Source organism: Dasypus novemcinctus, chromosome 1 (assembly GCF_030445035.2).
Source record: "Dasypus novemcinctus isolate mDasNov1 chromosome 1, mDasNov1.1.hap2, whole genome shotgun sequence".
NCBI classification, from domain to species: domain Eukaryota; kingdom Metazoa; phylum Chordata; class Mammalia; order Cingulata; family Dasypodidae; genus Dasypus; species Dasypus novemcinctus.
In genome coordinates this window covers 96,199,540-96,226,351 of record NC_080673.1, presented here as the reverse complement: position 1 = coordinate 96,226,351, position 26,812 = coordinate 96,199,540, and the positions used below count along the sequence as shown (strand labels likewise).

Sequence of the window (26,812 nt, the reverse complement as noted above, 5' to 3'; positions counted from 1 at the left end):
CTACATGGCTTACATCCTTGCCTCCTTCATGTCCTTGCTCAAAAGTCATCTTGTCAGTGAGGCTTTCCCTAACTAGCCACCTAAAATTTCAATTCTCTTCCCCATTCTCTCACCTCCACTGACATTTCTAATCTCATTTCCCCTCAACTTTATTCACAACATGTACTACCATGTGACATGTGTGTATATATATATGCATATATATATTTACTTCATTAAGTGAAAAGCATATGGTAAGTGCATCCGATAAATATATATTTATTGGATGAATTAGTCAATCAATAATTGCTCCCTCAAGTATTTTTCTTTTCTGTCCATATCAATCTTTTGGCCTTCACTATAATTTACACTCATGTTTTACATCCCAGGAATGCTCAAGCCTTGTTCTCCTCTCTCATTTGGGAAGAATTTGAAATGAAGGAGCTTTAGTGTACCAACTCCTGTCACTCCTCTACATTCCACATGATGCCTGCTGCATTCACAATACATGTTTTCCACAAAATTTATTTATTATTTAAATCATGAGTTCTATGATGAGGGTAAAAGTGTGTCAGGAGTCATGTCATTTTCATCTTGATATCTTCAGTAGCTGGCACAATGAAGGCAGTCCATAATACTAATATAGCAGTATGTAATAATGACATAGTGATAAATAATGTATCTGGAGAGCAAATAGATGCATAATTTCTCAATACAGTCCTTTAAATGACTAAGAGTAGGACATAGTGTATTGACGTGGTAAGTCATTAAAGAGCACCCAAATTAGCTGGAAAATCCATGAAGCTTCCCCCAAATTCTTGGATTCCCAGATATTAGGGTTAAGTTTAAATATTATAAGACGATGAATTATCATGTTCACTTGCAATTGTAAAATTGTGACAGTTTTCCACTAAAGGTGCTTAATAACCTACACTGATCCTTAGCTATTATAGGGCTGAGTATTCTGTTGAATAAAAATACACATTCACACACACAGATACACAAATGCACATACTATGTATATATATGCTCATTGATAATCCACACATATACATCATAAGTTCAATGTTAAGACCATAAAGAAAATTATAAGGCAATTCATGAATGGGGAGAAAAGTTCTCAAAAGAAACAATGAATAAGAATTTTCAGTTACATACATTTTACAACTTTTTGTATCAAAAGTTAAATGTTGCTCTCTAATACCAAACCTTCCTTCCAACTATAAATAGAAGATCATTTATCAGAAGTGGTAAACTGAAGTTCACAATTCAGATCAGCTAGATTCTCTTAACACCTATTAAAGTCATCATGTAATTCAGCCCTGTATTAAAAATCTTTACATACATAATACATAATGAGAGTTTTATTCATAGTAAGAGTAGCTTTTTAACATAGTGCTTTTGGAAAGAAAGCACACTGCTTCCAGTCTGGGAAATTACAACACCCATGAACTGGACTGATTTTTGTCAAATGCAAAATATTGAAAACAAATAGATTTCACTCAAAAAGATAATTTGGTTGACACTCCATTTTATATAAATTCAGTGACAAAAGAAAATTGACTTAAAAGTGGCCAGAATAATTGACTTGTAAAGGACACAAAGACAAATCTTAAGCCAGAGAGATTAGAAACAAAGTTTCCAAAGATAACTGCCCTAATTATGCAGTACATGCAAATATCACCTTAGAGTTTGTGTTCATGTGTTTAGTTCAAATAACATTTTTTTCTCCATAAAAATTAAATAAAATAAAGGTAAGAATGGGGAAAATGGAAAACTTTCTGATTAAAACACACACAAAAAAAGCAACTCTTACCAATAAACACTCTGGAATAAGCATATGCTTTTGTGGAAACCGTATGAAATTATCTGGCTCAATGTTTAAACCAACTTCCTTTTTGAGTTTATAGATAATATCTTAAAGAATTATCCTCTTATCATTATACATGAGCCTTTAAATATTTGTATACTTGAAGAGTTCAAGTAAGGAAAGATCTATGAAAACCCAGTTTTATACATATGCCACATTGTTGTTTGTTGCTTACACCAAAATATACTAAAGAATCATAATGACTTACCTGAAAAATCGCTGAATATTCAGAAATTGTCATAATTCACATTGCCTAATTCTTCCTTTTCAACCCAAATAATCCAATCTTTTTGCTGTGGCCAACAAATTTTATATTTATGATACTGTAATAACTCAATATACACTAAAATTTGAAAAAAATTTTTGAGTCTTCTAAGATGGTATTATATTCAGTAGACATAAATTCAATTGTTTGAAGTTCCATGCTTGTAACCATTAAGGATTTCCAAGGTATAAAGTTGTGTTCTACATTTCTTGTAGTTTATGATCCATCGAAAAATTAAACTGAGAACCAGCAAAACAAGATGCAACAATCTTCACCACCAAAAAATTAAGCAATGTGTGTGGACTGCAATATTCCATAAAAAAAAGAGAAATAAAAATTTCATCTCAGAGTTGGGAGTGGCTGAAGATAAAATTCCCATGTTGCACATTTCTTCATGTACTTTAATGCTTACAGGTGTTACCACCAGGACTTTTCATTCATCACTCAAGGGATGCATGGGAGGTTTCCTCCTGGCAAACTTATGATGGAGAAGGAAGGTGAAAAGTTTGGGTGCATTCATTTCCTCCTCTATTTAGGTGATCTTTTAAAGCTTTCAATAAAATTATAAGCTTTACAGTAAATGTAAAAAGAATCATATTCTCTTTTTTTCTTTAAATATATAAAAAAGACCTTTGGAGTAGAAAAACAGAAACAAACTTCCCTGGCATATTTAAGGAAAGGTTTATACACAACATTCATTCTCCTGACTGAAGGCCTGGTGTAGAATTATAACCTTTAAATCATAAAGAAAATTATATTTTCAGGATCATATGCTCATTATTTAAAATCCCACAAACAAAAATTTGTCCAGGGAAAAATAGAGATATTCTGAATACTAAAGTCCTTTATTTAACAACACAGAAATTTCACAAAAACAACTTTACTGGGAAAATTGAATGTGATTTTTTTAAAAGTTTTTCACAGTTTTGTACATGCCCCATAAGTGATTTTCTTTAATAAATACACTGTTTTCCAAAACTGCTTTTTAAATAATTGCACAAGCATACATACACCCTACACAAATATCTATTAGAAAATTTGATAACTGCACAGTTCAGAAATAGGAGAACACTGTGAAAGGAGTACACTTTGTGGCCCATGTTCCTGATATAGCTCTGACTTCCTTGCAACTGTGAAAATGAATCCCTCCTACCACAGTAGCTATCTCTTATTCACTAGGAATACAGATCTCAGTGTGAAACTGCCAAATTTAATAAAAACAAAATCTGAAACATTTAGCTGTTAATGAGAAACGAATGTTTGATATCACTATGACTCTAACCATGATCAAAGACCCACTATGGCTTTTTGCTGAATATATTTAACCCAGAATAGTGTTCTTATTTAGCTGCTTTCTTTTTTTCATTATTTGATTACAGATACTATCCGCTTAAAGACTTCATATGCTTTAGCATTAATTGCACAACTTACATGTCAAGAGTTCTGAATGAAAGGAAGGAAATATTTCTTTCTTTTAGAGATTCCTTGATATTAATTCATTGTAAACCCACCATCTCTTGCTCTCTATAAATGTCTTTAGAAGTAGGAAGTTGGGTTTCGGTAGTTAAGCAATCAGGAGACACTTCATACACTCTTAATCTGGGGAAGACTATTAATGTTTTCTCCCCCAAGCATGGATACATTTCTACTTTGTCAATGACCCTCTGCCTGTACACAAACAGGAAGAATCCATCAGAAAGCCTCCCTGGGCTGAAGGCCAGGAAAGGGAAAGTTTTGCGCAACAACGTTCTTGCAGGCTCGGGTGTCCCGTGACCACCCAAAAGGAAATTGGCTCACTGTACTATAATATCAACACCTCAAGTATTTTTTATGCTCTGCACAAATACTAACAGGATGTGACATCTTGTTGCCCACACCTGGAGAAGACAAGACCCTTGTGTATGTGGACTTTTCTTACAAAGTTTTCATTCAGATTATCTGATGCATGTAATTTTTAATTTGTACAGATAGTTCACACATCTATGTTCTGCTTGCTCTATTATGAATTTTCTTGGTACTGAATATGAAACATACAGTGATAACTTTTTAAAAGTTACATTTCATTGGTATTTTGGAGTCTTGAAAAATGTAAACCTTCAAATCACTTCCTTAGGATCATAATAATATGCTTCACAAGTTCTCGGGCCATAACCATAAGGGGAGGAGAACTAATAGGAGGTCTGAAGAGTAATGAATGCCATTCTTCATTCATCACCAATGAATACTTTATATGCACCCAACATTCTATAAATAGATTTTACCAGAAACATAAAACAGGTGGTGTAAAAGAACAATATCAAGAATAAAAAACATATATGAGAATTAAAGAAAAGCTACACCATTCGATTTCAATATTCAACAGACTTTCTTTTGCTAAAAAAAATTGAATTGACATGGAAAACACCACATTTTACAATATACAGATTCATTAGTTCCTTAGGAAAACAAACAAAAACACAACAAGACTTGCAATACTAGCATGTATTTTAGACTCGCAGTACATTGCTAAGAGATCTTAATAGGTTATTGTAATCCTAATAGAGTCTGAATAGGTTTTTTCACTTTCATAATAACAATCATCATTTTCCAAACAGCAAAGCAAACTTAACATTCAAGTGTGAAAATAAGTTTTCACTTACTTATATTCAATTATCAAATTGGGTTTTAGAGCAAGAAAAATAAAGTAAAAATGAAACAAGAAAGAACTCACATAGTTCTCATTGGTCCCACAGCACAAATAGAAATTCTAACTAGAAAGCCTCAAAGGAATATACATAAAATAGAAAGTTATCTCAAAATTAATATAAAGCACCTTATCACTTGTGGTTAATACTCTTCTCTACACAGGAGAGGGTGTAATCATAATGAATTCTCCTCAAGAAGGCTATTTGACCTTATCTGTAGACCTTGCATACGTACTCTAGGAAACTCAAGTCCTACTTGTTTCTCACGTTGGCCTTATTCATTCCTGGCCATAATACTGCCGTGGAGTGCTCCTTCTGCTTTTGAAATTTTCTCTGTCCTCTTATTTCCCATTCAAAACTACAGCTAGCCTTTTAAAAATATTCACCTGATAATCTTCCTAAAATTTTACAGTCTTCTTTACTACTCCATCACCCTTTGTCTTCTCAAGTTATTTTTCTTCTCTTGATTCATCTTACTGCTAACCTTCTTTAGCAGGCTAATGAATGTCTGTGGATTAACATAACTGGCTAGTTGATAATGAACAAAAAGTTCCAGTAAGATGGCAACTTTGATAATCTATGTATCTTTGCTCTACTGTCTTTTATACCTGAAACTGAAAATACTCCTTATAATTAGGCCAAAAAAAAAAAAGTCCTAACTGTCACAGGAAAACTAATTCCTACGTAAGAAAGTAGCACAGGTCCCATGCAGCCTAGAACTTTTGTGTTGGGGGCTATCTTACTTCATGGAATTCCACAGACCATGGCCCTGCCTTTTTAGGAATGAAAGTATCAGTGATAAGAACAGAAATGGGAACAATGGAGTATTCTACTGAGGAGTGAGGTGAAAAGCCACTGGTCCAACTAGGAAGCTATGAGAAAGTAAGATAAAAAGAGATAGAAAATCTCATTTTCATGAATGTATTTAATTCTTTGTAAGTTAAAAATTATACCTAGCCATGCCTCAATGCAAGAGGCCTCAATATATTCAAATTTTAAAACAAAACTCCCCATTTAAGATCATACATGGATTTAAAACACTTGGATACATTTTATTACATTTTATTTTTCCTACCACAGAAAAAGCAAAAAAACAGACAAATAAAAAATTGCCTACAGCCCTTGTTGAGCTGGGAAAAATGTAAGCCATGGATTTTCCCCCCTAAGATCTGATAATTCATTCTGTATCCTAGAAAACATTGTTTTGTGTGTTTTTTTATTATACAACTGATTTCTGCATGTTCCAACTACTCTGCATACTCCAACCTACAGTGCAATCCAAGACAAGTCAACTACACTAAGTATTTGGGAGGTATACCCTTCTGTACAGCTCATTTGTAAGCAATGCAAGTGCATAACCACTACTCTAATATAGTGCCCAAAAGATTATAATTTAAACTTTCATAACATCTTCCCCTCTTAAAACAATACAACTGAAGGTAATTGCTAGATGCATCATAACCTTGTAATTTTGTAAAACTTGGCATCAAAGTCTCTATGGAAAGATGCATGGCAAAACAGTGCCACTGTTGTTGCCATTTCTAGAAACAACTGGCAAAAAATATTTAAAGCTAAAATTTATTGCTCCAGATTTAACTCGCAGAACCATGGTGTTGTGTACAAACTGTTAATCTCCATAGATGCTCAGACATGATTGTCTCCTTGTGTCTAAACACACAAAATACAAGCTGCTATCTGTACAGTTTACAGTACTGAAACACATATATTTGAAAATGAAGTATAGATATGTACTTTGCAAAGATACATGATTTTACAGCAGGGGTTTACCCAAACTTACTTTTTACAGCCACTTTCAAAATAGACAACAACTTCACTAGTATAGCTAAATTACATCAAAGAAAGAATTAGTGTATTGAAAGTAGATAGACTGTCCAATTCCCCAACTCCCAGGTTAATTTTGTCTTTTTTTCTTTTCTTTTCTTTACTTTTTTTTTTTTTTGAAGAAACCTTTATACATAAAATGAAAATAATATCTGGATTTTTTTCTTCAGTGGTGGACTAAGAAGTTTCTTAAAACAAGACATTAGCTTGCCCTTCACTTCCAAATGCCTTGAAAATAAGATATACTACTGCTTTAAAAGAACCATCGGAATGCTTCAGCGCTGGGAACAGGCGTTCTCTATAAGAAAAAGAGCAAGAAAACAAGTTAAGCTTTCTTTCTTTGCCAATATAAAATTAGTTTTTTTCTCCTTTACACTTTAGCAATATTTTAAGTCAATGATACACAATGTAGTGACTTGTATAATTCAACATTAATAAAAATTGAAATGTTTAATTTTAGAATATTATGAAAATTAGAATACTGAATATAATGCTAATTTATTGAATATAAGAACTTAAAACATCTAGGAAATAAAGCCTGTAAGAGACACAGCAGTCAAAATAAAGATGAATGTTCAAGCTATTAACCAAAGACTGGGCAGCAGCTAGCGCATATACTTAAATTATGTATCTGCTCTGAAGAATTGTCACATAATTTTGAGTGGATCATTGTAATGTTACAATAATATCCATGGATGGTACAATCCCATCACAGAAAAGGCAAGTATTCACTTAGCTGTTTACCTTTCTACATCAAGCATTTTCATCAAGTATTTATTTTTCTATTTCAAAAGACATCATCAGCTACGTATATAGTCTTTAGTGTGAGACATAAATGAATGATACACAGTTAAAAATGACTACATTTTAATTAGTCTTCTCTAACCATACTAATTTAGATGACTGTTTTTATTGCTATTAAAATACATATTTATGCAACCTATGTAAAGACAAGATGTTCAGAATTCAGTGATGGGATTTATTTGTTCTGCAGGGTTTCTTCATAACAGGATAAAAACTTATTTTTCAATTACCTAATGCTAAGCATATTCCTATATATTTTCTAAATAGAACTATACTGACAAAATTTATCATTTATAAACGTGAGTCTGCATTTTCAGCAAAGTTATGTCAACTGTATGAAACAAATTTATACAAACCAACACTCAGTGGAACATAACCATCCTTTTGTACCATTAAAACATTATAAGTTGTTTCCAAAGGAATAACAGGCTAGCACTGAAAATATGAACAACACTTTTAACAAAAAGCTTTACCAAAAAGCATTACCATGATTTTTTTGGTTAGATAAACAGTATTTAACCTATTGAAATTCCCTCAGTATATTAGCATTCTGGTAATTCATTATGCCATATTCTTCTTTTAAAAATATCTCACCATGTTCTAGGCATTGTATTTTAATGGTATACATAGAAGCAGAATTGTATGAGTATTTATTAAAGATATATAAGAAACAACAAGCTAAAAGTAAATTTTCTCAAAGCATCAAATAGAAGAGAATTTTACTTATTCTCTAGACCAGTCCAACAAGCTTGTATAGACTTTAAGATGGATGCTGAAGATAAAAAAGGATGTTAAGTTGGTATGATATGTGAGGGTTACCAAAATATTAAGTATGTATACAAGGATACATGTGCTCACACATAAAAGCCTTGCAAATATATCTAAAGATAGTGTTAACAGCACTTGAATTTCATACTTCTAAAAATGCATGTACTATTCTACTACAAACATTCTTTAATAATTGAGGTTATCTTTTATTTACTTTCTCACATATGAGTTATTTGGTTGACATAGTAAACATTGAGTAATGTTACCTAAAAATAAATGTGTATTAATTGACTAAGATATCAATTAGAAATTTAAATGAATAGAATAACCGCTTTGGAAAGCACAGTTGCTTTACAATATCTGCATTTAAAAACAAACAAAACAAAAACTACCTTTATAGCTAACACAATAAAAAATTAATTTCAAAATGAATATGTTAAAAACAAGGTAATAATATACTACAATCTGACCCACGTTTGCTATGTGAATACACAAACTGTTTAATTTGTGGATATTTTCTTAAAACACACACACAGAGATTCTCTCTTTCCATCGAAATTGTACTGATCTTATTAATATTTTACTCCTTTTACCTCATGGTTAAATCTCCTCTCTAGCTCACTATGTATATTCGGATCCCTGTCATTTGATTTGCTTGGTGAATAAAAGTCCTTTACTACTTTCTAAAATTAACTTTTGAATGATAAGTTTAGTAATTATATAACCTGATCACTTTTATTTAGTCATTATAAAAGAACTACATGAAGTAATAAAAAACATAACACATTCATTCTAATATTCTAATATTCATGCTTTATATACATACACATATGTACATACAAAAAGCAGTAAATGAAAATTTAGAAGTTCATATCAGATGCTAACTTTATGCCTGATGCCAACTAAGTATAAATTTTATATTATACATACTTACATAAATGCAGTATCATTTTTAACAAGATAATTTAGATCTAAACATATCCATGGAATTATGGGTCTATGCTTATAAATTCACATATAAAAAATAAATTTGTGCATATATACTCATACATATTCACATTTATGTGCATAGTGAATGACACGGAGATGCCAACTTGCTCTCATACGCCAACTGGAAACAAGATTATATGTATATTCTTATATAATCTTGTATCTTGGATAAACATATATGTTTATGAAGATAAACAGAAAAAATACATGGAGTACATTTTCTAAATAAGATAGAAGTCCTTATGTCTTAGATATACTTTTAAATCCTCTTTCCAATGTTTTCCTTTCTGTGCCCCTTCCTGCTATTGAATTTTATTTGTGGTATCTTGGAAAAGAAAGCTTTTAAAATGCCACCTAGTATCAAAGGTTATTGATGTGAGGAAAAATATAATCACTGCTTTATGACTATTAGCACTAAGAAATAAACAATGCAAATATGAGGAAAAACAGGTGGTTTTCAACACTAACACAATGTTACAAATAAATGTTCTTATGTGTACACACTACTATTTATACACTGAGACCAGTAATAAAGGTAATCATTGCTATGGGGAAAGGGAGAAGGTAAGCATGGAAGAATCTTTTAAAAATTATTTCTCCTTTATATTAATTAAGATCTTTGGGGTCAGGAAATCTAAAAATAATTAATTAGGAAATCACCTAAAATACAGGAAAACATGCAAGTAAAGTTAGGAAAACCACTGCCACATTAATTAGAGCAAATTATCAAGGCATTCACCAGAAATTTGAAGTGAGTGTTCTCTAACAATTTTATTTCAGTTTTAAAAAGATAATAAAACTCCCTATTGTCCCATAGGTCACACAAAATGGAAGATGTATAGCTAACCCTCTGCCCAATTTTCTTTAGGCTCAGTAAAAAGTTTGCTTTTTACTGGTCTAGACCAGGTTCTTTCCAGCCAAGCTGTGTGAAGCAATACTATTTTTTTAGTTGAAACACTGGGTTAAATTATAGGTTTCTGACTAAGTCTGTACTAATTTTGGGACATATCTTCCCTAATTCTATCAAGTAATGAGGTTGTCTTGTAAGAGAACTTCTATTTTAAATGGTGCAGGGGCTCAGCACACCAATGTGAAAGATTAAGTACCCTGACCAGCTACCTTTGCGCTGTATAAAAGAGTCCCAGGTAGCGAATCACACTTTTGATGAGATTACAGTGACTTTCTGGATCTCAAGGATGCTTGCAGGGAATTGTTATCCTGAGTGACAGGGAAGTCAGATTTTCCTGGAAGAGAAGGAGGTGGGGATGCAAAGAATAGAATTGAGTTGATGGGCATTGTTTAAGGCAGCCTTCACTGCTCATGCAGGTGCAAACACTGACAAACAGCAGCTTTGCTCCCAAGAGGGCTGGGGAGAAACCTGCAGGTCCTACTTCTCTTTCCAGCACTGCTGTAAAGCACAGTGTTGCAGACAATTTATCCCTACCCAGATAGGAAACCACCTTCAGGCTTAAAGGAATGCCTTCTGTTTCTCTCCTAAAACACTTCTAAAAGAGAATAAATTTTCCTTGAATAAGACAATGATATAATCCAAGCTCAAGGACATTTCACATTAACCCTTTAAAATAAATATAAAAATTATTAATGTGTCTCTTACAGAAATGTATTTTGGTTTGATTTTCACTAAATAGGCAATAAAGGTATAAACAACCTAAAACAAATAAGAATCCCAAAGCTGCCACCTTGAGAATGGGCATTTGAGCATAAGCATCGTTTTTTGTTGTTGTTGTTCTTGTCTGCTGAGCAGTCACGTGGACTGCCAAGCATGCAATTACATATTTCTGTTAAACACACTTAAAATGTAATGAAAACTTACCTCCTAGAAGCAGAAAAGGGGGTTCCTATACCTGTACAAATGAACATGTGGGATAGGCCATTCATATCTAGATACATAAGTAAAAAGCAGCAGTGTGTTCACAATCCTAAAACTAATCACTTTTATAAAGCCAAACTTGTGTTTTCAAAGAGCAAATTAGAGGCAACTCTTGATGCTGAAATTTATTTCAAAATGCATAAAATAATAAATTGAGATAATGACTATGACATTAGAAAATTATATAACTGATGTTATATCTTTACCATGTTTATTCATATACTTTCTAATCCAAAAATTCCAATGACTCACCCAGGCCTTCAGAAGTCTACTATAAAACAAGATGGCTCTACTGCAATTAAGTCAAAGTTGAGGTTTACAGTATATTTTGGGGGGTTCCATTATTCTTACATTAACCAAAAAATAATTTCCTGTTTCCAACTCATTATTAGTGAAAGAAACAAACTACCCAATCACTTTTTCCAACCAAAATCAAAGCAATTTCAAGCTGGCCAATATAGACCTATGGAAACTCTTTTGAAACATTTGGTACCACTGTGAGGATACCAAGTTTCTTGGACTCTGGGCATATAAGGCCTTGAAATTGGAAACCTTCACTCACTTGAGTTTACCTATCATACCAGAATTAGAAGACCTTAATGAATCACTGAAATTTTCCAATAGAAATGTGTGAGTCAAAATGCTATAAAATAATATTAGGCCCAACTATTTGCTTTTAGATATTCAATTATATTTTGTTCTGGTGTCTTATGAAATGCTCAGACATTGAGGTATTGGGAAGAACCAAAGGAAAAGGATCCTTGATGACGAAAAAACTCTTTCCTAAATTGATTCACGATGTGTGCTAAAATACCAAGTTACATATTCTCCCAAGTTTTCTGAAAAATTTTCAAAATCCACTGGAAGAAATGGAAAATTATGTTGTGAAAACAAATCCCTGGATAATTAATAATTCTGATAGACAATGATACCTAGCAAATGTTAGAGAATCTCCCCACAAAATATTTCAGCAGAAAGATATTTCTATACCCTATTTATAAAAACATACTTAAAAGTTCACAGTTCATAACTACAATAGAATTATTAGAAAACATGAGTATAGATATTTATTAGGCCAGTAAGTCTGAGGGAACAGTTAACATGATAAATGATAATCTCACAGTCCAATAATCTATTGTATAATCAAAAATATTATTTTAATTTATATTTACACTATATATTATATTTATATTTTATATTATAATCAAAAAATAACTTCATATTATTAGCAATAATTCAATTTAAGACACGTGGATTAATATAAATATATACTGTTTCAACTTTCTGAATTATACTTAACTCACTTTCTTTTACTGTCCTGTTGTATGATATATATATATACATATCATTGTTTTTTTCCTATAGCTTAGATTATATAACTGTATAATTATTTGTTCATTATCCAGACATAAACTAAAAACAACTCTCAATATTACCAGAAACTGGAATATTAGATTCCTATTTAAAGAAGGAAAAGCACATATAAATAACTGCATAATTTGTGACCCAATTTTAGGGGTCTTAAATACGATTATAAGGAGCAATCTACTTTTCTTGTTTCCACACTGCCTTCAGTGGCTGAGATTCTGTGGATTATGATGGAGACTTAGAGGTGGCCTCTTCATTAGCCTCTGTATTCAACTGTTGCTCCTGCTACTCCTATCCTGCAAAAATGTGGTCTCTTCTTCTTCACCCTCCTAACTCATCACCACCATCCTCACCATCACCACTTACTATCTTAGACTATGATGCATGATTTTAGAAGGCAAACCTAGCTAACTTTTGTAAATAGAAAAATGGATTTGTTTGTTATGTCATAAAGGAGCTAAGCCATATCAGTATGGTGGTAGAATCAGAGAGGAAAACAACTGTGCAAGGGGAAACTGCTTATGGAGTAGGAGTGGAAAGAAGAAAATCAGAGATTACCACAATTCACACTGGTCCAGAAGTGAACAAGAAAGGCATGCACTTTCGTCCCTTTAAGTCTAAGGACCTAGCACTTTCTTTAGGCAAGTCTCAATTAATGCTGTAAACAGTTATATTTCAATTAATATTGGTTAAACATGTCAAACCACATCATTTCAACAATATTATTAGTAAGTAGTTTAGTGATAAAAAGTTCTTGGACATATATACTATAGAATAATGGTATCAGAGTGAAATGAAAGTAAATTTTTCAAAAATCAGTAACTTATAAAGGTGTTTATCAAAAATGATTTTATAAAGTATTTAAAATTCTATAAGAGAATATGAAAAAAATTAAAAGTAAATTATGACTAAATAAGCAAAAATTAGGTTAATACATCAATCTTGTTCTAGAGCTAATCAATACTATCCTGTCAGGAATGAGTAAATACTTATGTTTCATTTCATTTATCTATATATTTATATATTTATATTTCATTATATATATATATATATATATATATATATATATACTAGTGTTAAGATGGCAAAGACAAAAGTTCAGTAACTTACCCTCCCCTCAAAATCATGCTACTAATTCCTGTTGAATGGAACAATACCTCTAGGTGAGATCATTGCCAATCAGTTATTTAAAAATAGCCAGCAAATTAGATTAGTGGTTGGGTAGGGCTGATGAAAGATAGAGGGATTGAGAGGTAAATGCTAAGGTGTATGGATTTTTCTTTTTGAATAAGGAAAATGTTCTAAAATTGACTGTGGTGATGAATACACAACTCAAAGATTATACCAGAAACCACTGATTTTACACACTGGGCAGATAGTAAGGTAAGTGAACATACCTCAATAAAACTTTTATTTTAAAAAAAATCAGCCAGCAGCCTTTTTATGACCTTTCTGATGAGCAATTTTGAAACTTTTGGTTAACTCTAAAGCAAGCAGTGAACTGTCCATGCTTTTATCAAAGAGAAAAAGAAATATTGATATAAAATGTGATGAAATGAGGTAACAAAACATATTAAAAGGTGGTTTTTTTTAACCTATCAAAGCTCTGATTTGGATAGCTTGCTAACTTATATTCAAATAAAATATAATATTATATCTAAATTCTAAAAGTAATTCAAATTAAGGTGCTTCTCTTTGATTAGTACCATTTTGAGAATTTGGGAAATATTTATGCTTTTCTGTATCATGTAAAAAGTGAAAATAATAAGCTTAATATAAAATTTTGTCTTAGGCTTAGTCAAACAGCATTTTGGTTCAGAAACTTCATTTGGTTCAGAATTTTTGGGGGAACAAAAATACAACCACTGGGCTATAACCAGCCTAGAAACTGACTCATGTTTTATTCCCTTTGAATTTCTGAGAGGACCTTAGAGAAAATTAATTCCAAACATTTCAATCAATTAGATGCTGTCATCAAAATAATGTACTAGTTTACAATTATACTTCTGAGAATAACATCTAGCCTTTGGAGAATTTCTTTTTTCTTTTTTTTAATAATAACTATAATTGCCATCATGCTGAAAGGTCAGATTCAGAATTACCCTGAATTTGGTCTCTCTCCTTAATTTTCTTTTTTAAATAACTATATTTTACTATACTTTACTATAAACATTATAAACATTACTATATTTTAATCTTTATCAAGTTATTACACGTAACTTAGCTCTTTAGAAACATACTTTTGTAATCTCCCCTTATTAAGAGGTTATATACTGGGAAGTATTCCCCACTACCATGACATCACCATATCTTATGCAAGAGCAAATCCTTAAGTATTTTGATTCAAATTTCTCCTCAGAGAATTTTCCTGTATCACCTCTTTTTCTGTAAGTATACTGTGTTCTTTCTTTGTGTAAATATAGTTGCACTCACATAGGTAACTAGCAAAGTAAATTAATAAGCCTAACTTTTTTCCAGGCATAGAATTTATAAGATGCATTAATTAATATCCCTTTCCTCATGATTTCTCTGGGGTCTTTATGTGCAATTCTCTATTTTCCAGAATTTCTGTATTTTCCAGAATGTCTGCTTACAATCATTTAAAAACTACATTAATATTTTTGAACAGTTAGTCATTTATGGCTGCTTGATGGTCTCTATTTCCCCAATTAGAAACATTAATTTGGGACATTGTTTTTCCCAACTTCATCTTTCTTTATTTCTAATTGTAGACTTAAGAATTACATTTAAAGGGAAATTAAAAAAAAAAAAAAAAAAAAGCTGGTTTTCCTGATAGCATTAATCCTATTTTTTGCCACTGTGGTAATGAAAAGTGCTGAGTGATTCTAGTGGACCTAAACCCAGACACACAGAATATTTTCATATATTTTGAGACATCAACTATTCCTACTGATTTCTTATTCAAACCAAGAACTTGACTTTGAGCATGACAATCATCTGGAAATGTGCTCCTTTGTGATTTCCCATAAATCTGTAACAACCGTATACCCTGCCTTCCCTTCCTCCTTTTTCTCTCCCTTCTTCTCTTCCTTTTTTTCTTCCATCATTTACTTCTTTCTTTTAATATATTCTTTTGTCTTATTCAGGTGAAAAGAGATTTCTAGTACTCTAATATATACCTTGAAACATATCATATAGATTCTCTCAGAATGTTCATATGTTCAAAGCAGGTATTCTTTACTTCTTAGTTCTTAAAAACTTCTGGAATACTAATAGAAAACTTACTATAATACCACATAACCAAATAAGATAGTAACGTAGAAATCATATTGGTCTGTGTATCATATCTAGATCTAGGGGGAAAAAACTAAGCCAAAGGTGACTCAGAGAATCTCAAACCTTACAAATAGGTGTGAGATTGTTTCCAGGTTTTTCTACAATTTCAATTACATCATTTTTAAATGTGTCCATTTCTTGGACTCTGAATTGACAATAAGAATGAGAATGAAGTATCTTTAATAAAGGACTAAGATCTGGAGTTAGGGAAAATTTGGGTTAGTGAAAAAGGGCAGTTGGGAATTTTAAAAAGATTGACTTTCTTTAGTCAGGGTGTGTGTGTATGATTGCTACATATATTTACATATATGTGTGTGTGTGTATATATATGTATGTATATATATATATAAAATATGTATCCACAACAATTACTATACTTACTACAAGTTTGGGAAGAAAATAGATCCTATGCAAAGATTTGTTAAATTGAACTGAATTTATCAAAGGTTTACTATGTACTTAGTAATATAATGTATTCATGAATATACAGGATCGACACAGACCTACCTGGAAGAAATAAATAATATTTACTTTACTTATTTACAGAAGAACATTTAAATTTTACTCTTTATCTTATTACCAATATTCCATGTACAAACACAATTTCTTTCCTCACTACAGACTTATCCAATAATGTTGTTGCTATCACTAGACAAGTGGTTTTCAACCCTTTTTTAACTACAAACCAGTTAGGAACACATTTTACAAAGCAGCCTAGTACATGCATACACATACACTTATGTATGCATACATAATTGAAAAGAAAGTTAACAATACTTAGTTTTTCTACATTTGATGCCCTAATGTATTTTCTGTTGCATTCTATTCTACTATACTTACTAAAAATCCTGATAGTGAGCTAACTTTATTGAGTTCATGAAACACTAGTGTGCTATCACCTGAAGTTTGAAAAACACAGATGACATCATACTGGCAACATATTCATGTGAAGAGAAGCACATGAGGAAAATCCATAACTACACCACTTCATAATGAATTTAATTCTACATCTAGCAGCTTTATACTCAAGATTAAATATATTTCATTTGGGATGTAAATATGCCAGCATTCCCTATTTTGTTTTTCATGGATTAAAAGTAAGGTAGACAGAATATTTCCTGTTTAACAGAAGATTCCACATCTTCTCACTTCCCATCCATCTACATACAATTGAGAACTTTAGCTTTCATTCTTCTTATTGACTTCATTAAAACCATCCTAGCTCTCATTTAACCAATAAACAAGAACATTTCCTATAGTGAATTATTTTTCTAGCACTGTCATTTCTCTACCACTGATTCACCATCACTAAAAATCACAATTGTTTCTACACAAACTTACATGGTCCTCTATACTTTTAAAAATGTATTCTATCTCCTTTAACTCTGTGGAGTTTTGGAGAAAATATATTTTCTCCAGAATTCACCAGATTTGCTGAAATTCACAGAAATATCCATAACTCTTCTGGGCTATAAGCACATACCCCTTTTACTTCTCATCTTACTCAATATCTATCCTTTTGACACCATCAATCATTCAAGGATTTTTTGTTTTTGTTTCTGTTGGTTGAGCCCTTGAGTAAGAAACAGCACTTTCAGCACAGTTTTCTTCCTAGTTTGACACTTTTCTTCACTCTTTCAAAAATGTCCTCTGAAATATGACTCGAGATGCAGATGAGACACAAATAGGATCCCATTTTCTACCCATCTTGAAAGGGTTCTCTTTTAGTTATACTTTGGAATTATTCTACCAAATGTTTCAAAGACATAAGCAAAACTAGTAACATCAGCTCCCAAACAATCTGTTTTTCCCTCTAAATTCAGTAGCCATTACACTTAACATTAGTCTCAGCTCTGACTCCCAAGTCAAATGTACTGAGACAAATAATGAAAAAAATTTTCTCTTGCTTTATATTTTCCATTCTCTGCAAAACTTCTACAACTGCTGAAGCAGAGCAGAATTCAATCCCATTTTGACAATATCCCTTGTATATACTACATTGCATTCTGGCGTGAATAGTTCTTTCTCCTTTTTTTTGTGCCTTCTTGATTATTATTCCAAATCTTTTAGGATTTATCACTATATTCTGTCATAGAAAGTATCACTTACCAACTGTCTTCATTTCAAAAATACCCTCTCTTTATTAAAAAAGAAAAAAGAACTCTCTGCACTGTTCACTTTTATATCAAAATTTAAACGTACATGTCTTATTTCCTACTCATCCAAATATATGTGCTTATATATATCAAAACAACAGGAAAACACCAATTTCCAGTGTTCACTAAATATATTCTTGTACTAGAATTCATGATAAGCATTTAATCATTTCTAAACTTACCTAATTCACATTAAAAAATCCTCTGTCCAAAGAAAGTAAAATAGCAGCCAAATAAAAATCATTGGTTAGCAAAGCAAACACACACACACACAAACAAACCTCTATTAAAAGATAGAGAAATTAATGGCGATAATTTGTTCAGTTTTCCCTGGCATTTAACAATGCATATACAGGAACAGGAAAAACTTGTTTATCAGGTTATCTCTTTCCAAGTGAATAGAAGCCAGATCCTTATCAAATTGGACAATTAAAACAAATACTCAGAAAATGCAAGCCACAAAATAGTCCACTTGAGCTTTAATTTCTGAAAATCCTAAGGTTACCTGATGGGGTACAGAATTGTCCGTAAATATTAATATAATGACCTCTTTTTCCACTTTATTTTGATGTCTTTAAAATAGTACCTAAAAATTGTATGATACCTTTGAATTTGCAAATAACATTAACCTACAGACAATATTAAAAAGTTTTAAGGCAGGTTGACATTACTATCTTTATTTCATAGAAGATGAAATAAAGTTCAAAGAAGTTATGAAGATGAGTCTGACATTGTTCAACTGTGATATTAGTAGCTCTTTTCATAACTTCTTCCCTAAAGATATAGCCATCTGGTCCATAAATAATTTTTAATTCTAAAAGAAATGAAAAGCTGAGAAACTAGAAATATTTTGTTTCCTGAATATAGATTGTATTAACTGTTTTTGTATCAGCCAAATATTCATCTTTAAAGTGAATTATTTGAAAAAGTAATTTTTGCTTTGCCACTTTCTTTTGAGTAAGAACTATAAAAAGAACTAGATGGATTATAAATTAAAACCTGGAAAAATGGGAAGAATTCAACAGGCTTGATCTCATACCTGGCTATAGATTCTTATTCTCTTAAAATAAATTAAGAGAAAACCCAGAAGTTTCACAGAGGAAAACATATTTCTCATAATGTTTTAGAGTACAAGTTAACAAGCCTGCTGGGATCCTTTTAGCCCCTGCAGAGCTAAGTCTTCAACATTATTAAATGGCTGTCGTACCTGAGGTATGGTGCAACATAACTCAATAAACAACAGAAAACATATGATGCTGAATGGAGGGAGGCTTTTCTATTACCTTGCAGAATAATTCAGTTTTAGGTCAGGTGTTTGCATCTGATGAAATAAGATATGAATAAAGAATAAAATCCCCAATGCGCCCCTCCCCCCAATACTTTGAAACTCCTAAGGAAGATATCATAACGCTAGATGAAAAAGTATGTTAAGAATGGGCAGAGGCACTGAAGCACAAATAAAGGAACATGGTTTTGAAATCCTCAAACTTACACAAAGAAAACAGGCTTTTTTGAAAACAAGTTTTTGTTAAAAATATTTTCTACAGTCCTCTACTTCTCCAGCCAAGACTATTTGACTTAATCAGTGACTGAAAAATCATACTACTTTAAAAAAGGAAAGATTCTACCATGTGTTTTTGGGTCATTTTTGCTGTTTTAAAACTAACCTAGAACAAAAAAATAAATTAGGAAAACTGCAGAGTAGACCTTCCTTCAACTTGTATCTTACATGGATCTTTTAATAAATCTTTAATTTAACCTATTACATTAAATAGATATTTCTAGATGATAATTACAAAAGCTTTTAAAAAGTATTTTGTACAAAATGAGTAAAAAATAAATATAAGACACTGAATCATATCCACTCTTGTGAAACTTATTGAATAGTACGATATTTTGCTAAGCTTTTTAAAAGCAAAATCAAAAAGTAAATTGTTTTCTGGTAAAAGTGAATTATATATTGATACAATCTGATCAATTGTGGTTGAATAGTAACTCCTAAGAGTACCAATAACTTCAAAAAAAACTTTTTAAAAACACATTCTCAACCTAGTCCTAGGAAATACTCAAAGTTTGATGTTTCATTTTGTTATAAGAAAACAGTATACCCCCAGTGTTTCCAGAATCATCCCAATATACATCCTTAGTCTGGAACCTTGTAAACAATATTCTAACTAGTGCAAATATTGATGAAAGCTCTTCCTTTTTGCACACCTTTCCATTTTAGACTTAGACAATTTTATTAAATTGTTCTGTATTTATCAATCTGTAAGTTTAATCATGCAAAACTCATCCATTCATTCAAAAAAATATATGGCTAAGACTCACTGAACCATCCAGCAATACTTCGGTATTCAATTCATTTAAAAGTTTAAAAATCAAGTCGCTTTTATTTTCTTCATCAGTAGATACATGTCCATTCTTATTTCAAATATCCAAATATTTTATCTGCTTAAACTGAAGTCTAAAGTTTGTTGTTGTTTAGTTTGTTCTGGATTAGCTTTCTGGTAGCTTGTTTGTACTTTGGTTGATGATGGCTAAATATCAAACAAGCATTGTGATAGCATAATTTGCAAAAGGATTTTAATTATTTTGTTTTACTATTCTTAATTGCCATATAAAAGATAACTTAGAATTTTCATGGTGTTTGAATGGGGGGGAGGATATTCTTTTCATGGAGGAATTATTAAAAATGGATACTTCTTTAAAAAACCACTTTGACTCTCTTGTATTAAATCGAGTGATGAAAGAGAAATTCATTGGACTTGTATGACAGTTTGATACCTCATCCATAAGTCCGATAAGTGACTTCCTTCAAAGTTAAGCTTTTCTGAGCTTCTTTCCTCATCATTTATGAAAATCAGGGTATTTTTCCATTCATTATTTATATATTCCATTCATTATTTATATATTCTGATACTAATATATGATAATATTTTTGAATCTTATTGATTAATTTCCTATTTCTCTTCTATAGACAGTTATAATTTACATTTTTATTAAAGGAAAAATTTCTAATTTATACTGTCATATATTTGATTCTTGAAAACAAAAAATGAAATTCCATTTTTAAAATGTGACATAAAATGACAAACTTGTAGATGTTTCAATTTAAGACAGGAAACATTTATATATTATCCATAAATGTCCAAAAAAATAAGGACATCAAACTTCAAAACTTACGACCTATTCAATTACTTGCTGATTTTATATGCAAACTCTTGAGTTTAAGTGACACACATTTTATGTGTGTGGTCTACACATGAATCTCTTTACAAGGCAGGTGCTATATTCCTGTATAAATTGTGAAGAATGCTTTGTACAGAATATTACAAAAGCTCAATATGTGTGTTTGGGGCTCTGAGAACTTAGAGTGCACATACTAGATATGTTCTCCCCTCCCCTAACACCCTCTTATGAATCAAGTTATTAAGTCTGGGACACTATCTAGATGTTTTCCACCAAACAAGCTAAACCTAACTTGTGGGAAAATTACTGTTGGCCTGTGTGTTCGGCAGATAATTTAAAAAGAGAAAAGGAAATGAAATAAAAGAAAATAGCAGAGGAGAGAATCATCCTTTTTCCTGATTTTCCAGTTTCCCAACCTCTCACCCTAACATGCTTCTTTCAAATCCATCCTCTAGTTAACAGAAAGCTTTGGTGGAGATGGTGTGTAACTTGCAGCAAAGAGAGCAAAGAATGGGGGCAGGGAAGCCTCCCGAGGCGCTGCTTACTAATGTAATTCTATAAATCAACTAATGGGAGAGAAACCAGATCTGTGTGGTCTCTAATGCTGTCCCACAGAGATCAATCATGTCACCTGAACAATGTTCAGGGACTAAGACTGGGGTTGCCCACAGGACAATTTTATCCCTTGAGTCATATCAGATTGGGATGTTTTAAAAAGTTAGGCCTTAATATCAGAAATGTAACTGCTGTGAATAAAAAAAGAAAAGAAAAACAAACAAGCAAAAACCCTGAATGATTACCTTTGTGAGAGACAAAGTATTATTATGGAACATTATCATAAAGATCTCCTGTGTACTCACACATTCCTTAAAATATCTAGGAACTTAAATCTGATTATTTAGGATACAAGATTTAGAAATGTTTTGTCGCACAAGGAGCATTCCACATTTGTAGTAACAACTTTGAATAATTAATGGCTATTTTAATAGAGTAACTGACTAAATGAACAATGTTATATCCAAATATGGAGTGTGCACTATCATAGAAAAACTGAATTAGTTTTATGTGCACTGTTATCATATGGAATATTATCAAGAAATGACTTTATAAATATATGCCCAGGGCATTAAGATGTTCTTAAAGTGAGACCAATCAGAAAAACTGGAAATAATAAAAACAGTTTTCAAAGGAATGCTAAAGGGGAAGCTTTAAAAAAAAAATGCAGGCAAGAAGCCCAACACATCCATGTGAGTCTTAATTTCAGTTTACGCACACTGAAAGTCTGATTATGTCTCCAGTTTTGGGGATGAGAACAACTCAAAGGGAAGAATGACACAAGATTTGAAGGAATAAATAAGAATGTGACTAATAATAGTGATCCAGCTGCTAACTGATTTCTATAACTTAAAGTCAACAAATATTAGTTACTGAACTTATTCTTGATATACAAAGGTAATATTCATGATAAATCCCCAAGTCACTACAATCAGCCAGGGAGTCAAAGCAAATTCAAAACATCTTCTCAGATGCTGGTAATTTCCAGAAACCAAATTAAGAAAGGAAGCCAGATCTGCAGGGTTAGTTTTCACCTACCTACCATTCTGTTCCAAATCTTTGGTTCAGTAAGGCAAGTTCTATCACTCTGACATGAGTTCAGCTGGTTTCCTACAACTATAACTGGGTGGTTAGACATGTGCTTAAGGCAAAACTGCTGCCATTGCCTTTTTGAATGACTTAGATGGAATCTTGGTCAATTTTAAAAATATTTTCTTTCTTTCTGCCAAATTACATTCCACTAATAATCTTAGCTTTGAATCACAACCCATTCTCTGGTAGGAAGAGGTCTGCAGTTAGAACATGTTCATGGAGAAATTTGCTTTCCCTCCCACCTATGCCCCACTTTCTCAAGATCAACTAACTTTTGGGCAAGTGCATTTTTAAAAAGAAGAAAAGGTAGTATTATGGGATTTTTGTAATCAAAATGTCTAAAGAATTTAAACATAACAACATAGAAATTCAAGCAAAAAACGTGTTGACACATTAAGCTCCTCTAGAGTGTTTATTAAATAAAATAGAATTATTCAGTGGTCTTATCTATTACATATCCTAAACTTAGACAAAGACAGTGTTATGGGTCTAACTAAAGACAAGGCCTAATAGCAGCACTAACTCTTTAATTCTAGGATACTAAATTTCAAGAGAAAAAAATAAAAGCCATGTACTACTTTTCAATTGTGCATTAATAGGAAATTTTAGTGCTAACTTTTTAAAATTTCTCATGGGTCTTAAAGACATAGAGACGTTTCCATAAATTAATCTACAAAAGAGAATTCAGAAGTTACCATAAATTAATCTAGAAAAAGAGAATTCAAAAAATAAAAGCAAATCTTCATCTTCAAAAAAAATACATGGAGCTCCATTTTTTAGTTGCTATTACCTTTGCTTAAACAGAGTTGTCAAGGGAAATGTAATAAACCACCGTGGAGTAGAGTAAACTTTCAACAAAGTGATGTTTTCTTTAAAAGGAGGAATAAGTGTGATATCTTGATGGAAGTGAGTGTAATGGGAAATTATATCAATATAATACTTATTTTTTTTAGAAACCCAGAGTGCTATTTGCTTTGATTTTTATTAATAAAGGCTAAAAAAACAAAAAACAAAAAACAAAACTCTATATCTCCTTTTTGCCCAAACCTGAAACAAAGATCCCTTATCCTTTTATTTTTGTCCTTTTAAAGCTCACTTTACAGGCCTGGAGAAAACTCCTCTAAGTAGTGTTTGCAATTTTCAAAACAATGTCAGGTACCCCTCTGATGATAACTTGTGAGAGCAACTCTTCATCCTACAATGGCGCTCATAGAATGCTCCCAAATGGTAAATCCACCACCTACTGCCTCCTGTATAGAAACATCTACTCTACATTTTTACATATCCATATTTCTTTGCTTAATATACCATCAAAACCATTTTTCCTGTGATTTTCAATTTTTTTCCTTTCCTGTGTTGACTAAGATGGCATATGAAATTTTCACCAAACACATCAATCTTTGTATTTAGCATAATTAAAAGCCTAATTTAACAGTCACTTTAGTGATAATCAGTATATTATCTGTTTTAAGGACATATTGGAAAAAGAAACTATTATTGAAACAATTATCATAGGGTATCAACCAAGCTGTGTTTGATATATAGAACAATTTTGACAATCCACAAAATGGTTACGTTGGCAAATGAAATACTTTGCTCAAAAGAAATACTTTTGTAGCTGTTCTTTAGGAATCATTCATCTCTGAAACTACACGATAACTTTTTAAACAAAATTACCATCACCTACCCCGAAATCAAATAATTGTATCCCTTTATTATAAGCTGCATGGCCTTGGAAATTGCAGATGGCCTTCAGCTTTCTCAAAAACTACCAAGTAGGCAGAAAATAAAACGGGAAACATTTTGTCAAGGTGAAGAGAACAGCTATTTTAGAAAGGGAATAAAAAAAAAAATAACAAAAAAACAAAAACCCTTTTGAATACAGGTATTTCACTTTCAATTTTTCCCAGTCGTATCATGTTTTCAAATGGGAACACAGGCCTGTGTGCCATGAACTGTGCCCTGACAGTGAACTGCGATAACTGAGCCACTTTGTGCTCTTAGCCATAAAAATACATAGGATGTGGTATGTCCAATCCTTAGAGCAGAGGTGCATTCACGCTATCCTTAATAAAGAGGGAGGGCATTTTGATCCACCAAGGGAAAATTTTGACCGTACTGAATATGTAACTTCTGATTTTTCGGAGCAATTACATTATTATTTTTTTTACCGCGAGATAAGAAGAAGGGTGCCCTCCCCATCTGGAGGGTGATTCCACCTGAGGTGCAGCTGGGAAGGGAGGTGGAGAGGCCTTGCCCTCCGCAATCCACCTACAACTGTATTTTACAACCTGAATGAAGCTTCAGAAAAGGGGTACGGCCTCTAGAAGCTTGACAAGAAGCCCTGAGGGGGAGAGGGGAGGGGAGTGAAGAGGAAAGGGGGAGCCTGGGAAACAAGAAATCATCTCCTCTGACCTCTAGCGAAGTGCCAGGTTTTTTCTTTAGCTCTTCACATTTTCTAAATTTGCAGATCTGATGTCCCGTTTTGCGGTTCCTGCAACTGCTGCAGACGCCACAGTTGATGAGCCTCTTGCAGGGCACGCAGACCCCACACCTTTTCCTCTTCTTCTTGGCTGGGTTGGCTCCGCCAGCTCCCCCTGAGGAGGACGAGGAGGAGGAGGAATGATTCTGCGGGCAGTCTGCCAGATTGGCAATTTGAAACGCACTGTCTGTGACGGCTGCTGAGGCTGCTGCGGGGGAGTGAAGGGCTGTCATGACGATGACCCCTGGAGGTAATGAGATGCCCCCTAAAGCCGGGATAGCGGAAAAAGTCCCCACGCGCTCGGGGAGATTCATTATCTCTGCTTCAGCAGCGCCGCATTTGAGCTTGTTCATGCATTCCCCCGCCAAAGGTCTGCAGTGTTCAGGGGATAAGGTGGAGAGGAAATTAGTATTTGCCATTTGCAACGACGGCTCTGGCGGGCAGCCAGCTTTCCCCAGCCTCTGGGAGTCGTTTCGGTGGTGCATGCTGGTCCTGCTGCCGCCGCCGCCGCCGCCGCCGCCGCCGCCGCCGGCGGGGAGGATCGCCGCGGAGGAGGCGGAGGCGGCGGCGGCGGCCGCGGAGGAGGATTTCCTGCCGCCGCCGCCGCCCCCGCCGCCGCCGCCCCCGCCGGCCCCGCCGGCCCCGCCGCCGCCCCCGCCCCCGCCGCTGCCCCAGAGCATGGCGGTGGCGGCGGCGGCGGTGGCCGCGTTGTCGCAGTTCCAGGGGGACATGCCGATGCGCGCGGCGGCCGCGGCGGCGGCGGCGCTGCTGGGGAAGATGGGGGTGGTGATGCGCGCGATCTTGGCCGCCTGCGGGAAGGCGCCCCCGTTGGTCTTGTAGAAGGAAGTGGCGAAGGAGCGGTAGCGCTCCATCTCCGAGTTGTAATCCACAAGGCTGTTGAGGGCCCCCTCGGGCAGGTGGCTCTCCTTGGGCAAGCCCGGGGCCTCCGGGCTCGGCCCGGGCTCCACGCAGACATTGGTGTTCATGGTGCAGGGGGGGAAGAAGGGGTGCAGGGTGGAAGTGGGGACCGCCTGGTCCGACACCTGGGTGGGAAAGGGGGGGAGGTGGGGGGGAGGGAAAGGGGTGATGGTGGTGTCGGGGTGGGGGCCGAGGCGGGAGGGGAAAGAGGGTCCGGGTGGGGTGAGCAAGGTGAGGGCTGCTTTATTCCTCTCTGGGGCGCATTTCCACAGACGGTGAATTCCCAGGCAGCGTCTTCCTTCGCATTATCCTCCAACTGTTACAACTAAAATAAAGAAAGTCATTCCAACGAGCTGCACAAGGAAAAGATTAAAAATAAACAGCCTCTCACTACCCCACCGCAGACACCGAAAGCTCCCACATTCAGCCGTCAGGTCGTTTGCATAACAATCATTAAGACATGACACCCCCCATCCCCTCCCCCAAAGCTCCCAACCGCACAGCTCCCTCCCTCCCCACAGCTCCTCCCCCTTATTCTTATAACCCTCCTGAGAAAATGTATTAATAGCCAGGATACCCAGGGAAAGAGGGAAGACGGGGGTGACAAATGCCTAGGGAAAAGGGCAATTGGAGTGCTAAAGACATGCAAATCAGGGGTGGGA

General features: G+C 33.9%; 1 protein-coding gene and 1 long non-coding RNA gene across 2 annotated transcripts in view; one reads left to right on the top strand and one right to left on the bottom strand.

Moving 5' to 3' along the window:
- Nucleotides 1-2,940: 2,940 nt before the first annotated feature.
- Nucleotides 2,941-26,291, bottom strand: CXXC4 (CXXC finger protein 4). Its single transcript, XM_058294664.2, has 2 exons — nt 25,166-26,291; nt 2,941-6,938 (listed from the first exon to the last, which is right to left on the bottom strand). Exons 1-2 carry the CDS (start codon nt 26,216-26,218, stop codon nt 6,894-6,896), a joined length of 1,098 nt encoding a protein of 365 aa, XP_058150647.1. The 5' UTR covers nt 26,219-26,291; the 3' UTR covers nt 2,941-6,893.
- LOC131278053 (uncharacterized) overlaps nt 25,300-26,812 on the top strand; it is a 146,503-nt gene continuing 144,990 nt past the window's right edge. Inside the window, exon 1 of the long non-coding RNA XR_009185185.2 lies at nt 25,300-25,482. This is a non-coding gene — a long non-coding RNA (uncharacterized lncRNA). The remainder of the gene's footprint in view (nt 25,483-26,812) is intronic.

Excerpts from the sequence above, each read along its gene's own strand:
- CXXC4 (XM_058294664.2), bottom strand. The coding sequence starts at position 26,218 with ATGAACACCAATGTCTGCGTGGAGCCCGGGCCGAGCCCGGAGGCCCCG. Across the intron at positions 6,939-25,165 it reads AACCTGGCACTTCGCTAGAG|AGAACGCCTGTTCCCAGCGC; the intron begins GTCAGAGGAGAT and ends TTTTTCTTATAG.